Here is a 15367-nt window from a genome sequence, read left to right on the forward strand (position 1 = left end):
CTCGTCCAATATGTCTGTTGTAAAATCTTTGGCCAGTACGCTGGCTGGCACTCTTCACTGCGAGACGGCCATTGCTGAGCAAAAGCAAGATGGGCACGCTAGCACAGTCAACGGCGATTGCTGTGGCACCAGAGGATGTCGAAACGGCTAGAGCTACCAGCAGCCATGCGGGGGATCATAGCGGAGATGTCGCCGATGTCGATTATTCGGTCTTCACGATTAGCCAGCGACGATTCATTGTTTTCATGGCGTCGTGGGCTGGTTTCTTCTCGCCAGTTTCTTCCCAGATCTATTTTCCAGCTTTGAATACGCTGGCTCGGGATCTTTATGTTTCGAACTCGCTGATCAATCTGACACTTACGAGTTATATGGTGGGTTGGTCTCGTGCCCTGCTTGGGAGTACATTTTGGAACTAACTTGAGTAAAATAGATTTTCCAAGGCCTGTCGCCCATGTTTATTGGTGATTTTGCAGATAAAGCTGGAAGGAGGCCTGCCTATATCGTGTGTTTCGCCATCTATATCGCCGCCAACATTGGACTGGCCCTGCAGAACAACTACGCGGCCCTCTTCGTCTTACGATGTCTACAAAGTGCAGGAAGCAGTACCACAATTGCCCTTTCTTCAGGGGTCGTGTCTGATGTGGCCACTGCGTCCGAACGTGGATCCTACATGGGCTTCGTCACCGCTGGTTCTCTTTTAGGGCCGTCGGTTGGCCCGGTCATTGGAGGTCTACTCTCGCAGTTTCTCGGCTGGCGAGCGATTTTCTGGTTCCTCGTCATCTTCTCGGGTGCTTTCCTAGTCCCATTCTTGATTTTCTTCCCAGAGACCGCACGAGGTGTCGTCGGTGATGGTTCAGTGCCGCCTCAAGCCTGGAACATGTCCTTGACAAGTTATCTCAAAGCCCGGAAAGCTCGCGAGGAAGGCATCGAAGTTCCCGTCAGCTCATCTAGGCAGAAACTACGGTTTCCCAACCCTCTACAGACACTGGCAATTGTGGCTCAAAAGGACATCAGCATCCTCCTCTTTTGTAATGCTATCCTCTTCGCTGGTTTCTACGATGTCAGTGCCACAATTCCCTCAATTTACAACGAGCTATACGGTCTGGACGATCTCCAGATTGGACTGTGCTACATTCCATTCGGACTTGGGGCTTCTGTTGCATCCATCCTGAACGGAAAGTTATTGGATTATAATTACCGCCGCATAGCGAAGCAACTACGATTTCCTCTCGTCAAGAATCGCCACACGGACCTGAGAAATTTCCCAATCGAGAAAGCTCGCCTCCAGATTGCCTTTCCGATGCTTACAGTTGGAAGTCTCTCTATCCTGGCTTTCGGGTGGTGTTTGAACTTTGGAGTTCCTTTGGCTGCCCCAACCACGATCTTGTTTCTGATGGGGTTTGCGCTGACAGGAGCTTTCAACACTATGAGTACGATTCTGGTAGACTTCTATCCGACACAGGCTGCCAAAGCCACAGCGGCCAACAATATTGTGCGATGCTTGCTCGGGGCTGGTGCGACCGCTTTGATTGACCCCATGCTTGCAGCCATGGGCCGTGGATGGTGCTTCACTTTCGTGTCGCTAGTTATGTTAGCGACATCTCCGTTGCTCGTGCTAGTCATCTACAAGGGGCCGAAATGGCGCGAAGAGCGTCGCCAAAAAGAAGACGCCAAGAAAGTTGAGACAGAGACGAGCCTTACGTGTGAGAAGTGAAGTTTGTCGACAGTGATCCTTGGGATAGAACAACACTCGGTGTCCTTTTCATCATTTGCAATGCCGTTATGACGAAATTATGCATAAAATATACAGATACCCTTATTAAAGCATCAGATATACCAGAGTGCTTTTTGTCTTTCTTGCTATTACAAGGGTTCGGATATCAATCATAATACAACCAAAGAATTGCCAATCTCAAAGGATGCCCCTGTACTTATGCGACTATCACTTCATTACCCTATATCACCTGAACGCAAAGTAAGCCCGCTCCAAAGGCAGCCTCTCTAATTCCCAAGCAAGCCAATCCGATCTCGTAGTCCTGCTCGAAATGTCAGTACCCAGCACCAATAGAATAGACCCCAGTATCAAAACATACGGCAACAATCCCATCGCATTGACTTTCCAGATACCCAATGCCAGCAGTAGGAACTGCATCAACACATAGACCAGCTTCACAACCACCAGACGACCGCGCGTCGAGGGCGTCTCGTATTTAGCGAACGCCGCATTGGTGTTTATCAAGCCCTGGATGGGGCCCTTGAACAGCATGAACACCATCATAATGCTGAAAATCTGGAGGCTGTTGCCGGACATGTACATCATGATTCCGTTCATGGGGAGTTGCTTGGACGGAGCGATGGCGATCTCCCAGGCCTTCTTCATCTTCAGGGCGTCGGTCTCTTCGGGTTTCTTCGCGGTTGGTTGCTGCTGCTGTTGCTGGCGCTGGTAGAGGTTAGCACTACGCTTCTTGATCAGAGTGGCGTAAAAGAACTAGAAAGCTCACCTGTTTACCTCCCCGGCCGCTGGAGAAACCTGGTGGATCCGGGATGCTGGAGGCGGCTTTGGTGGGACGCGGCAATGGGGAGTTCATCGCGACCACCCATTGCGGTGGAGGCGGCGGCGGTAGAGCAGACGACATATTTAAAAGGTGCCAAAGAGAATCCGATTCCACCTGGCCGGGAGAAAACGTGTGATGGGTGGGGGTGGGGAGGAGATCACAAAGTGGGAGAGAGGACGGATCCTGCCAGGAGGTGTCCTCCGCAGCTTGTCCACTGCCACTCCGCCTTGCGCCTCGATTCTCCTTTCCCTCCGCGTCCCTATCTCACTCGCTTTTTCTTCTTCATCCCACGCCCCCTCAATTTGCCTATGGGTCTCGATTATGTCCGGTCAATGATCCTCACTGTCTTCAATTCCCTCGACCGGGCCACAGTCGTGGTGCAGTGAACACACTCGCCGTTTTTTCGACCTCCAGACCACGTCCCTCCAGAGCCGCGATCTCCGAGACGTACGAATACCATCGATTTTGGTACCGATTGAAAGCTTGGCCTTGACTGAACCCGACTGCCTCGAGACAATTCTATCGCTCGTCTGTCGTCTGTTATTCATTGGGTCGCTGCCAAGTTCGCCCCAAATCCCCGAAGTGAAGGAGTCCTTAATAAGCTCGTGTGATTCGACTACACAGCAGCCATGAGTTCCGGAGGCGATGCGAAGCTTTTCGCTAGGGTACGTGATAACCTCTTATAATTTCTAGTCGGCTTGACCGTCCGACTTGCCCAGTGTGGCTATACCCCCTTCCCCGCATCTTGTCCCATGCGCTGCTCGTCTTAAATATGACAGGGCGCCGAGATAAGCCTGCCCAAGTTCCTTTCTTTGTGTCCCTGGTATTCCCCCTCTTGCTTTTCTACACTGTTATACCCTAGCGCTTGTTTCAACCATGCTTGTCGCTTTCACCCCATATACTCCGCCTCTTGGCTTACGCTTTGCGCGAACTCCACAGGGCAAGGTTGCCGAGTTGCGACAAGAACTTAATAGCGGCGGCAAGAAAGATAAGAACTATTCCGCCAAAAAGATCGCCTTGAAGAAGATTGTCGCCAATATGACCATGAGCAATAACGATATGGTTGCGCTATTTCCGGACGTTATCGAGTGCATGAACCTACCGAGCTTGGAGATAAAGAAGATGTATGTTGGGATGGATGAAGCGAAGCGCCTGCTGACCTGCGGGGCACCAGCGAGGCATGGGAATCACACTCGCTAATTCGTATGCTAGGTGCTTCTTGTTCTTGGTCAACTACTCGAGGATGAAACCCGAAGTTGCGATGAAGGCGCTGCCAATTCTGGTTGATGTATGGGACTTGTAAATTCAAAATGGAAAGCACCTACAAATGATGGATATCTAACCCGTGCCGATAGGACATGGAAGACACCAACCCACTCGTGCGCGCCCTAGCCCTACGAACCATCTCATACGTCCATGTGCGCGAGTTTGTGGAGGCAACGTTCCAACCGCTGAAGCGCCTGATGCAAGATAACGATCCATATGTTCGCAAAACAGCCGCCTTTTGCGTCGCGAAGCTGTATGAACATGACAAGAAGACGGTCGAGAACTCTGATTTGATTGACCGGCTCAACCGGATGTTGAAGGATGAGAACCCGACCGTCGTCTCAAGCGTTTTGGCGTCTTTGTGCGATATCTGGGGTCGCAGTGAGTCGATCTCACTCACCATCGACTACGTCAGTGCTTCAAAATTGGTTTCGATCTTGCCTGACTGTTCCGAGTATGATTCTCTCAACCCGCATGACTTGCAAACGCATACTAACTGACTGGACAGATGGGGTCAGAGTTATATCCTTGAGGCCTTGATGTCCTACGTGCCACAAGATACCGCCGAGGCGCTTCTGCTGGCAGAGCGAGTTGCCCCACGTCTCTCTCATCAAAATTCTGCGGTCGTTCTCACTGCTTGTCGAGTCATTCTTTATCTTATGAATTATATCGCCGACGAAAAGCACATCACTTCATTATGTCGCAAACTATCGCCACCCCTCGTTACATTGCTCTCCAAACCCCCAGAGGTCCAGTATCTGGCACTGCGAAATGCCATCCTGATTTTGCAGAAAAGACCAGAAGTCCTGCGCAATGATATTAGGGTGTTTTTCTGCAATTACAATGACCCAATCTACGTCAAGGTGACGAAGCTGGAGTTGATGTTCATGTTGACGACGAAGGAGAATATCTCGATCGTTTTGGCAGAGCTTCGAGAGTATGTGCCCACAGTCACCACCTTATCCTTAGTTAGATACTAATCAGTCTACTGCAGATATGCCACGGAGATCGATGTGCATTTCGTTCGCAAGGCAGTGCGCGCCATTGGAAAGCTGGCGATCAAGATCGAGTCCGCTGCAAAGCAGTGCATTGATACACTCTTGGAGCTGGTTGGCGCCAAGATTCCCTACATCGTCCAAGAGGCGACGGTCGTAATTCGCAATATCTTCCGCAAATATCCCAATCAATACGAGAGCATCATCAGCCACGTGATCCGCAACATTGACGACCTTGACGAGCCGGAGGCAAAGGCAGCCGTCATCTGGATCATCGGCCAGTATGCAGATCGTATTGAGAACTCGGATGGGCTCCTCCAGGACTACTTGGCTACATTCCACGACGAAACGATCGAAGTGCAGCTGGCCCTGCTTACGGCCACCGTCAAGCTGTTCATCCAGCGGCCTACCAAGGGTCAACAGCTCGTTCCGCAGGTACTCAAGTGGTGTACGGAAGAGACGGATGACCCAGACCTCCGTGACCGAGGATACATGTACTGGCGTCTGTTGTCCACCGACCCAGCTACTGCGAAGCAGGTCGTGATGGGTCAGAAACCACCCATCACGGCCGAAAGCGAGAAACTCGACCCGCGCACTCTGGAAGAACTCTGCCTGAATGTCGGCACCCTGGCTACTGTCTACCTCAAGCCCATCCACCAAGTATTCCGTGCCGCACGGCCCCGCAGACTTCAACACAGTCCAGCCTTGCAACGGCCTCGGGTAGAGGACGGCACCGCCAGCATGTTGGAATACAACCCTCCCACTGCCAACATGGCCTCCGCATCAACCAGCAACAGCGGCCTCGCCACAATCACCACGACGGGTAACCCTATTAGTCCCGTCAATGCCCCTCCTCCCCCAACGTTCCCCGTCAACCCTAACGCGACTGGAGGCGCAGCTGGTGCTGATGCCATCAATGCAGCGGACAGCTACTTCAATGGTATTGGCTCTCAGCAAATGGCGGTGATGGATCTGGGCGGACGTGGAGACGGTGGAGCAGGCGGCGGCGGCGCCCCTCAGACGCAGTTTGTGGTCACGCAGAACCAGCAACAGGGCTACCAGCCGCAGTATGCGGGTGGTGCTGCTACGGGCGAGTTGCTGCTGCTGTAGGTTTAGTTGTCGAGGTGTAATTGTAGATAGAAAGCATTGATATCTGATTGATAAGCGATACAACTTGGTATAATTTGTCTCTTAGCGGGTTGTACCAGGCGGTTAATGCATAATTCATGACCGGCATAACCTATGCTTAGTAGAGCTATCGCAGCTGTTCTGAATCCACGCAGAGCATTTTCAAGTGTACATGTCTCGTGACCTATTTAGATTGACTGCTTTCAATCATATATGCTACTTGGTCATTAGAATCACTTCATGGTTTAGTATGAGCCCCTAGATGAGTGACCTCAGTGCGCTACCTGGCACGTCTTGCAAGGAATTCAAAGGGATTCAAATTCGTGTAAGGATTCGCCAAGTCCACCATTCCTTAGTTTTGATCCTTGATCACTAACCTAGCACGATTCTACCCTCTGAACCATACAACCTCACTCTCTGGTCATTTTCAAGTTTCCCATTCACTGAAGGTTGTTCGTCCTGACCCCCTTCGTATATGAACAACAAGGGCATCACACTGTTTTTCCACGTGGGAACCACGGCTCTTCGACTCTTCAATATAGTACCCACCAAGGTAATAATACCTAGCAGCCATACCAGAATTGGAAGAGCAATCCATTGCCAATGCACGGCAACATATGTCATGTTCGACATTGCCTGGCCCACGGTGGGGGACTTCGATCCCGTAGAAGAGGGCGTCGAGTCTCGGAAGGACTTTTCCATCGCAGCAGCGGCGTTTTCCATAGCGCAACGGAGTTTCGCGGCGCCCGTGGCCGTACAGCCGGTGATATTCGAGATTGAGATGGCCTGCATGAAATCGGCGCTGGCGTATGCAAATTTGTCGCTTGGATTAAATGCAAGACTATCAAGGCTTAACTGCACGCTACCAGCGAAGAAACTTATCATAAAGTCGTCTATGGCAGACATTATTCGCAGTGGTATCGAAAAGGTCGTGTTATATGCAACGCCCATCTCTGGTCCCCAAGTGGGCTGGAGGGAATAATCGGCCGTCCCATTGGTGATAGAACCATTTGCCCAGATGGACAATGTGTCTTCCTGATAGACGCCCCCCGTGACCGCAGTGTGAACCCTTCGGGCTATGGGTGTCAGCGTGCATTCCATTGCTTGCCATTTAGTCGAGTTTGTGAGGAATTGATTAGTGTTGACGGACTCCTCGGGTGCGATAAGCTGGATGTGGCTAAAGGCGGGTTCTCCTTGGATAATGGAGAGGTTGGTCATTCCTGCAACGACAGCAAGTCCCACCGGTGAGTTCTCAATGAAATTGGCAGAGATCGGACTTGTCGAGGAGTTATATTGAATATAGATAGTGCAATTGCTATCGCCGCCATCTGTAAGATTGGCTGCGATAGTATTGCATTGGATATCCAAGTAATCCGTGATATCGGCACATATCGCTTGCATTCCCAGGGAAGCTATTGGATCCCACGTGCAGTTTCCAGTGCTGCATGTGTAGTTGGGAATTGACCATGGCTTCGATGAGTCGCTATTGAATATTGAATTGTAGACGTTGGCTTTAAGTGCTTGGTCTACGTAGGCCTCTTTTATGCCGTTCTGATTAGCGACACTCAAGGCCGGATGCGTGCTTTCCGACTTACCTCCTCCCAGTTCAAATTCTGGGCCGATGGTATCGTACACAATATTATTTGATACAACCGCTGTTTGTGTGGCATCAGGTGAGAGCTTCGGGTAATATTGAATAAGATTCTGGGTGAAGGGATCGAAGGCGAGCGCAAGAATGATGGCCAGACTTCCTGGGGTAGCAAAATGTCTAGATCATGAGCGACCAGCCGTAGTGAGGCTATTAGAGATCTACTTACTTTGCACGTAAATCCCACATGAGCATCGCACTGCCAAAGAACCCTCGACTCGCTGCATCGAAGGTCTGCAAATCAGATATGGCCCGCGACTTCTGGGTGAACCACAGCCACTTCAGCTGCCCTAGACTCTCGCTAATGGCGAATAAGACAGATCCTTTAGAGATAGTACTTAGCCACGATATTAATGAGTTCAGCGACATATGCTCCCAGTGCGGTTGAGGGTGATGATTGAAGGAGGCCAATATCACAATAATGGCGATCAAGAGGGCCGTGGATAGAACCACAGCCAGTAGCTCCAAAACGAACAATTTCGACGCTAAACTCCATAAAGAAGAATTTTCTCTCGATTTCAGTTGATTGTTTTGGTCTCCTGGATCAGAATTTACGAGCGATTCACTTGCTGGTTCATGTGGGCTGCTCGGAGTTTGCGCTGGCTGCTCATCCTTCTGGTTCGGTTCCATGTTGAATAATTGCGAGAAGCTCCCTGTCAAAGTAGTGGAACAACACAGACTTATACAGGAAAAGCGGACGTAAATTGCTTTCTTGAGAAAGAGTCCCAATTTCAAATAAATAAATTGCTCAGGCCCGGTAGCGTGCAGATCAGCCACAGCGCGACGGTGATTTGCTTTCCCAAATGTGCACTCGGGCATAGTTTGGGGGCCATGTAGGTTCACTGTATAGTGCATACATACTACTGCAGAGCCTCCTTAGTGCATGCTTAATAGGTTAGACACTCCGATAAAGGTCTAAGCGAGTCAGGCTAAGCATTTAGGGTCTGGAGGACCTGGGGCTTGCTTGCTTGTCGGCTGGAGAGGCCTCATCATAGGAATTGGAGGAATGGCCAGCTCCAACACTGCTGCAAAGACACGAGGGGATGTCTGGATAATAAAGCACTCGCTCTGAGTGAGTCGTCTAGTAGGATGGGCTTTCGTCTGGGGGACAACCCGAGTACTCCAGGCCATGCTGGATTATAGTCAGGCAGGGGTGAATACAGTAATAAGCCCCGGCCTCACGCACTGCAGTAGGGGTAGGTATGTACTTTGTTGTTATGACCCCTGCAACTGCCACGTAAATACTGGGGGCGCTTTTCAAACCCCCCATACTATGGGTCCAGCGGGGGCCAATCAAAGCTGCGTAGGAACAACATGCTAGGCCAAAGTCACGCCTAATTCCATATAGGAAGCGGTGGGAGTCACCAAAGGGCACAGATATATTGCACACTACTACACTCGAACGTGATGAGGGGTGATTGAGGCTGATGTTTCATGGTCACTTTCCTCTCCTTCGGCGATTGCCCTTCGAACAAAAAGCTTTCTCTTCTATCTGTGAAGATTGACCACTCTTAGCTTCTTCAAAGTGAGGTATATCGAGCTTTAGTGTTTCCTGAAGAGTGGATGGGCTCAAACGAGGAGCTATTTGAGATGTAACGAGAGTTCCAGATCGGACAAGACACTATTCACCAGGGTGATATTGCTTCCAGGGGAGAACATCCATGTCGGACCCAAATATGTACACCTTGGGCTGGATCTGTGCACTAGAGGTGGAATAAGTTGCCGCGAAAGAGGTGCTCGACGAAGAGCATGAAAACCCGAGTTTTGTCTCGCTAAATAATAAATGATTACACTGGGCAAATTTTGCGAACACAACATTGTCTCATCGCTGTGCTTCCAGGCGGTGAGTATGAATAACTTCTGTGGCCAAAGTTGCAACAAGCATGCTCCGCAGCTTCCCTTATATGCGGATCGGCCTCTTTGTTGGCATTAGTGGCGGTGTTCCGAGTGAAAAGACTTGACATTCGCCTGGGTAGTATTGTTGTTAGCACTCCTATAGCGGTCACTGTCGCGTATTTGAGAAACGCTGGCGAAGTTGAAATGGCCGTCAGACTCACCCAAAGATAGGCAAGCACCTAGATGCGACACTGAACCTATCTCTGGACTTATTTACCTCGTTTTTGTTCATTTGGTGAGAGAAATTTTGAAAATGACAGTGAAAGGTGCCAAGTCCTCTATCATATCCATACCAATGAATGTCAATGAGGCCTACGAGAAGAGACTTGGCAAATGAGGCGCTGAAGCCGCTGTGCGAAGAGCTTTTAAGCTTAATTCTGGCAGCGCATCGACCACCGACGCTCCCGGAGCTGTATATCGCAATGAATGTAGATGGCAAATCGAAATGGGTTCACGACCTTAATCTGGAGGGCGATGGGAACTTCGAAGATCGGGTCAGAAATGTGTTGCTTGTTCTTTTCAATTCATCAGAATAAGGTCTATCTCATCTATCAAACTGCTAGCGAGTTTTCTTTTTGCCATCTCATCAGCTTCCACGGAAAGAATTGGGAACGAAGTCCCTTGGAGAAGCTCTTTCGCAAGCGAAAAAAAAAACGCAAGGTTCTTGTAGAAATCTGCCTTGCTTTTCTTTCCTTATTGAACCACGACGATATGCTCACAGGTAGTTCGGCAGACAGTTGTACCTTTGATAGGTCTAACATCTTCTTCCCTTACTCTGCTGAGAGCTGGGCATATCATTTTGGCTAAGTTGATATTAGCCCTGGGGGCCATGTTAGGCCCGATGATGGAAATTTACGATCCAGGGTCGGTAAGCTGCAGGATCTGGGTCGCCAATTATTATCGGAAATCCCGAAGAAGAGAACCCATCGAGGGCTAAGCCAGTCTCATGATAGCTTCTCATTTCGGCGTCGACACGGTTGTGAAACTCTTACTCGAGGGGAATGTTGACGTCAATGCAAAAAGCAATTTCGGATATTAACCGCTGCTTTAGGCTATGGAAAGTGGGCACGAAGCTATTGTAAAGTTACTCCCTGAAAGATTTGTAGATATTCATTCCAAAAATGGCTTCGTTGAGACTTCACTCTGCCTGGCTCTCCTAAAAAGGAACAAAATCTTCGTCGATCTACCCTTGGGGAAAATGTCGATGTCAATGCAAGATGAGACCAAGACGGTGGGTGAATCACCGCTTCTAGAGTGGTGGGAAGGTAAGACTCGGTGTGAAGGGAAAAGAGCTGTCCATTGAAGAGAGAAGAGTTGCCAGTGTTAAAAAAAAGGTCGACCTATTTTAGACAGAAGGAGGCCAAAATTATAGAGCGAAAAAACAAGTGGGACAAGCCAGGATCGAACTGGCGACTTCACGATAGCAGAGACTGGAGTTGTTCTTCAGTCGTGCACTCTCCCAGCTGAGTTATTATCCCAATTTCCGGATTTCTTGGCAAGAATTTGCCAACATAAGCATGTTGGTTGGCGACATCTTCCGATGGGCACTCGACAGTCGTGGCAGAGTCGGCTTTTACTCTCCACACTTAAATCTTCACCATTCCATAAAATGTGACGCGAAGTGTCTATAATCAAACTAACCGAACGTTTCCAGTTGATTTCCATGTGGAGAATTCCGAGTGACATCATATAGACTCCAACTTAAGATGTGGTTCCGAAATATCCATTAGATCGACATGTCCGGTCGAATGGAACAAGAGATATTGGCCATGACTTCGTATATACTGTCTTAGATGGTATGTATCCTGGTTAGTTAACACCTAAATACGAACTCGCCGCGCACACGCTCGGCTGGAGGCGGATATATATGGCGACATGCTGGCCGATATCGGGTACATGCCACGCCCTTTTGAGTTATTTATAGTCGATGGCCTCATAAGTACTGTAGTTGAATCTGTAAATCTATATAGTTGATGTGCGCTATCCCAGATATAAACACAGAACCATATACGCCTTGAATAGGTAGTCAAAAACATCAAACTCCTCAATCATGCAATCAACCCTCTCGATTCCAGATCTAAATGCCAACCCATCCCCCCAACGCATCTTCATCGTTGGCGGGGGCATAGTCGGCACCGCTCTAGCATTCTACCTCTCCCAAGCAAAAACAAATCGCCACATCATCCTCCTCGACCGATCTCTCAAGAAGTCCCTAGGATCAACTGGCCATGCACCAGGGTTCGTGGGCCAACTCAACGAGTCGCCCGTCCTAACACGACTCGCCCAGGATACCGTTGCCGAATACCTCACCGTCCCGGGTGGATTCAACACCGTTGGAGGATTGGAGCTCGCGTCCACACCAGCAGGTGTGCAGACATTACAATCCCGATGCGAGAAAGCATGCGCTGCGGGTCTGTCTGCGGAGATGATCTCACCCCAGGATGCAGCTGCTTTGGCTCCAGACTTTATTGACCACGAGACTGTCATGACGGGCTTACATTTCCCGTCTGATGGTACGGCTAATGCGCAGGTCATTATGTCCTATTTTATGCGGGAAGCTCGTGCTCGAGGCGTGGAGTTTCTGGAAGTGGCCGTGACTGGCTTCACCAAGAAGGATGCCAATGACGGATTGGCTGGGGAGATTGCAGCTATTCGTACTGCGAATGGGAATATCGACTTGACAGGCAGTACTGTTATCCTTGCCACGGGCATCTGGACATCTCCTTTAACTGGAAGTCCTGGTCAGGACAAGGAAGCCCCACTTACCAAGCTCCCAGTCCCCATCATCCCCGTTGCACATCCATACACATTCACAGCCCCCCGACCTCCTCGCACCGGAAAACCATATCCATTCGTCCGCTGGCCAGAACACCACGTCTACGCTCGAGACCACGGCGATCACGATGGTCTGGGTAGCTATGACCATGTGCCACTTGAACTAAGGCCCGATCATAGCGCCATCGGATCATGGCCCTCCAGCTTCGATCAAGTCTTATCAGAAGCTACCTCGCACTTGAAGAACGGAAGCGCCTTTCTAGCGCAGGGGCGCCAGGATGACTCGAATCCCTTCGAGGCGAAGAGGCCGTTCAATGGGATTTTCTCGGTGACGCCAGATAATGTGCCGCTGGCGGGTAGGGTTCCTGATGTTTGTAATCTGTGGCTTTGTGCTGCGATTTGGGTTACTACGGCTGCTGGAACGGCCAAGCTCATCTCTCGAGAGATTCTTCGTGAACATCAGGAGGTGGTTTCGGCCAGTGACGAAGAGGTTCTCATGGCTTTGGATCCGGCGCGTTTCCAGGGGGTCGAGCCTGAGATACTCACTGCTCAGGCGCTGGAACGGTATAACAATATCTATAATAAAGAGACTAGCAAGTGAGCATTGTACCGGAATGAACAGATTATGGCGGGTTAAGTTGGATTGTTCCCGATGGGGGTGATTTGGTGCAAGGCTAGTAGCAGACAGATCATAAAAATGCTTCATTGGTGGCTTTGTTCGACCTGAGAAATCACGCTAAGAATATGGGTTAAAATGCACTCAATACAATACATGATACGTGTCCCTGATAGACGCAATTTTAATCATAAAGAGAACTGCTCAAAGGGCAGGTCCACATCATGGACCAAGGGCAGGGTCAGAAATCCTTAATCCTCCTCCATCTTGGACAGTCCACCTCGACTGCGCCGAATGCGTTCATCCAGGCTATCTTCCTGCACACGCTGATGTACCTTGGACATGAATTGACCACGGTCAGAGCGTAGCTTATCATCAGCCTCCTTCTCTTCCTGCTCTTTCGCACTGATCTCAGAAATCCGCTGGCGTCGTTCTGCTTCAATCTCACTAGCGTTTGATTGCATTTCCGCAAGCTTGCGGAGGCGTTCTTCCTCCTGCTGCTTGGGATCTGGCTTGCTAGGCGCGGTGCGGGGAGGAGGTGGGCCGCGATTTCGATTGTATGAGTCATTGCGATTATTGTAATCGCGGCGAGGGTAGTCTCGTCGGTCGTCGTTGCCACGATCGTTGCGGGGTTGGGCTCGCTGCGAAGAAGGGGAGCTTCGGCGAGGTGATGATCGTCGGGGGGATCTCTCACGGTCATTATCACGGTCACGCCTAGCACCCGAATCTCGATCTCCAGCTTGGCCAGTGTAGGAATCCCTCTTCTCTCTGTAGTCACGGCGGTTACTTTCACCATCGCGGTCGCGGTCGCTTCGGCGAGATCGATCGCCTCGACGGTCGCGATCGTCATCTCGACGGTCACGGTCATCGCCCCGGCGTCGATCCTCTCGGCGATCACGGTCGTATTCACGGTCTCGCTCGCTGCGGTGTTTGCGATGAGATCGCTCTGGCGAAGCTGGCGACCTAGATCGATGCCGACGCTCGCTCCTATGATGACGGTGTCGGCGATCATCCTCTCCCTCATCACTATATCGATGGCGCTTGGAATCATGATCGCGATGGCGACGATCTCGGTCCCGGCCACTTTCCCGACCACTATCGCCTTTGCGTCGCGCTTCCCTCTCCTTGCGCCGAGCAGCCTCCATAACCGCAGCTTCATATGCCGCCTGTTCTCTCTTCTTGACTTCGAGCAGCGGGTCGTTCAGAACTTTCGTCATGGTGTCACGCGCAGATCCGACTGACGGGCCAGCCGCCGCATTCGCCCCAACCACGTCCGCGCCCTTCTCGAGCTTCTGGTTATCGGTGTCATTTTTCAACAGGATGCCGTCGATACGTCGTTTTCCCAGCAGGTATCCCTCCATTTCTTCAGAGTAGTGGCCCGTTGAGCTGGAGGGGGCCTGGTACATCCAGTCGACTCGAGATATTGGCGCGGTCTTGCCGGAGGCTTCTTGCAGGCGCTGGAGCTCTTGGATCTGGCGCTCTTCTTCGCGTTCACGTCGCAGTTGATCGACTTTCTTGCGCTCGTCGAGAGCGCGCTTTTCCTGCTGCCATACGCGCTCCTGGTTGCGGAGCAGCGATGGGTGCCATGACCTGCGACGGGGTTAGAAATGTTGCCTTTCTCACAATTTGAACACCCCGGAAATAGGTGACGAGGTAGAATACTTCAGGAATAGAAAAGGTACTTACTTCTTCAAGTTCAGATCGCCACCCATTGTGGAGGTGGTGTAGTGAGCTGTGATGTTGCGGAGGTTGAAGTCGGAAGGTGCCCGATGAGGAAATGGGGCAACGGCATTGCCATTTTAAGCCTGAGGCAGGAATGAATCACGTGGCGCTCAAAGTGTCACGACAGGGTCTGAGGTTGATATTACCTTTTAGGGCCGTTATAATACAGATTGGGATAATAACTCAGCTGGGAGAGTGCACGACTGAAGAACAACTCCAGTCTCTGCTATCGTGAAGTCGCCAGTTCGATCCTGGCTTGTCCCATTCTTTTTTGATTTTGCTTATGGGTCCCGTACAGCGTCTTGATCTAAGCCCACTATTATGCTTGGCGAGCATATAGAATTTTTGTACTACTCAGGGTGTCCATTTGCACTGTATAAAGTAATAAACGAAGGTGTTCTAATAATGCTAAGTATCGAAAACGGAGTAATGGCTCAATGTCCTTAGTCTACAGTTGCTTTGATGAATCGAAATGAATACATTGCAAATAGATACAAGGCAATGAAGAATATGAAAATTATAGCAGAACGAAAAACATGGGTCATGCAGAATTTACCAGAGGTAAATAAGGGGAAAGGGGGCGCAAAGAAAGGGTGTGTGCACGCTCGCTCAATTCTCCATCAAAAACAAACCATTCCGGCTATCTCATTACCACATAAGCAGGAAGGTTATAAACGCACAGGGGAAGAGACAAGGAAAAGGATCAGCTAGGGGGATGGGTAGCGGGGGTCACCTATAGGGGAAGGGGCATAAACGAATCCGACCA

At 50.4% G+C, this 15367-nt stretch overlaps 6 protein-coding genes across 6 annotated transcripts; 3 read left to right on the forward strand and 3 right to left on the reverse strand.

Annotated features, from left to right (window-relative positions):
- Window positions 1-89: 89 nt before the first annotated feature.
- On the forward strand, window positions 90-1714 carry N7458_009611 (MFS transporter; the record flags this gene model as incomplete). Its single annotated transcript, XM_056912993.1, has 2 exons — window positions 90-371; window positions 431-1714. The coding sequence occupies 2 exons, from the start codon at window positions 90-92 to the stop codon at window positions 1712-1714; spliced, it is 1566 nt and encodes a 521-aa protein (XP_056761842.1).
- A 246-nt stretch (window positions 1715-1960) lies between these two features.
- Window positions 1961-2636, reverse strand: N7458_009612 (ER membrane protein complex subunit 4; the record flags this gene model as incomplete). Its single annotated transcript, XM_056912994.1, has 3 exons — window positions 1961-2036; window positions 2094-2440; window positions 2502-2636. 3 exons carry the CDS (start codon window positions 2634-2636, stop codon window positions 1961-1963), a joined length of 558 nt encoding a protein of 185 aa, XP_056761843.1.
- Window positions 2637-3431: 795 nt separating this feature from the next.
- N7458_009613 (putative AP-2 adaptor complex subunit beta) lies at window positions 3432-5926 on the forward strand (the record flags this gene model as incomplete). Its single annotated transcript, XM_056912995.1, has 5 exons — window positions 3432-3679; window positions 3768-3843; window positions 3911-4275; window positions 4330-4758; window positions 4816-5926. The coding sequence occupies 5 exons, from the start codon at window positions 3432-3434 to the stop codon at window positions 5924-5926; spliced, it is 2229 nt and encodes a 742-aa protein (XP_056761844.1).
- Window positions 5927-6384: 458 nt separating this feature from the next.
- N7458_009614 (DUF3176 domain-containing protein) lies at window positions 6385-8222 on the reverse strand (the record flags this gene model as incomplete). The annotated part of the gene is made up of 3 exons (XM_056912996.1): window positions 6385-6411; window positions 6521-7712; window positions 7762-8222. The coding sequence occupies 3 exons, from the start codon at window positions 8220-8222 to the stop codon at window positions 6385-6387; spliced, it is 1680 nt and encodes a 559-aa protein (XP_056761845.1).
- A 3316-nt stretch (window positions 8223-11538) lies between these two features.
- Window positions 11539-12864, forward strand: N7458_009615 (NAD(P)/FAD-dependent oxidoreductase; the record flags this gene model as incomplete). Its single annotated transcript, XM_056912997.1, has 1 exon — window positions 11539-12864. The coding sequence occupies one exon, from the start codon at window positions 11539-11541 to the stop codon at window positions 12862-12864; it is 1326 nt and encodes a 441-aa protein (XP_056761846.1).
- Window positions 12865-13130: 266 nt separating this feature from the next.
- cwc25 (U2-type spliceosomal complex subunit CWC25) lies at window positions 13131-14591 on the reverse strand (the record flags this gene model as incomplete). The annotated part of the gene is made up of 2 exons (XM_056912998.1): window positions 13131-14469; window positions 14566-14591. 2 exons carry the CDS (start codon window positions 14589-14591, stop codon window positions 13131-13133), a joined length of 1365 nt encoding a protein of 454 aa, XP_056761847.1.
- Between the last annotated feature and the right edge of the window lie 776 nt (window positions 14592-15367).

Source organism: Penicillium daleae (genome assembly GCF_028827525.1).
Source record: "Penicillium daleae strain IBT 16125 chromosome Unknown utg000008l_segment0_segment0, whole genome shotgun sequence".
Classification (NCBI taxonomy): domain Eukaryota; kingdom Fungi; phylum Ascomycota; class Eurotiomycetes; order Eurotiales; family Aspergillaceae; genus Penicillium; species Penicillium daleae.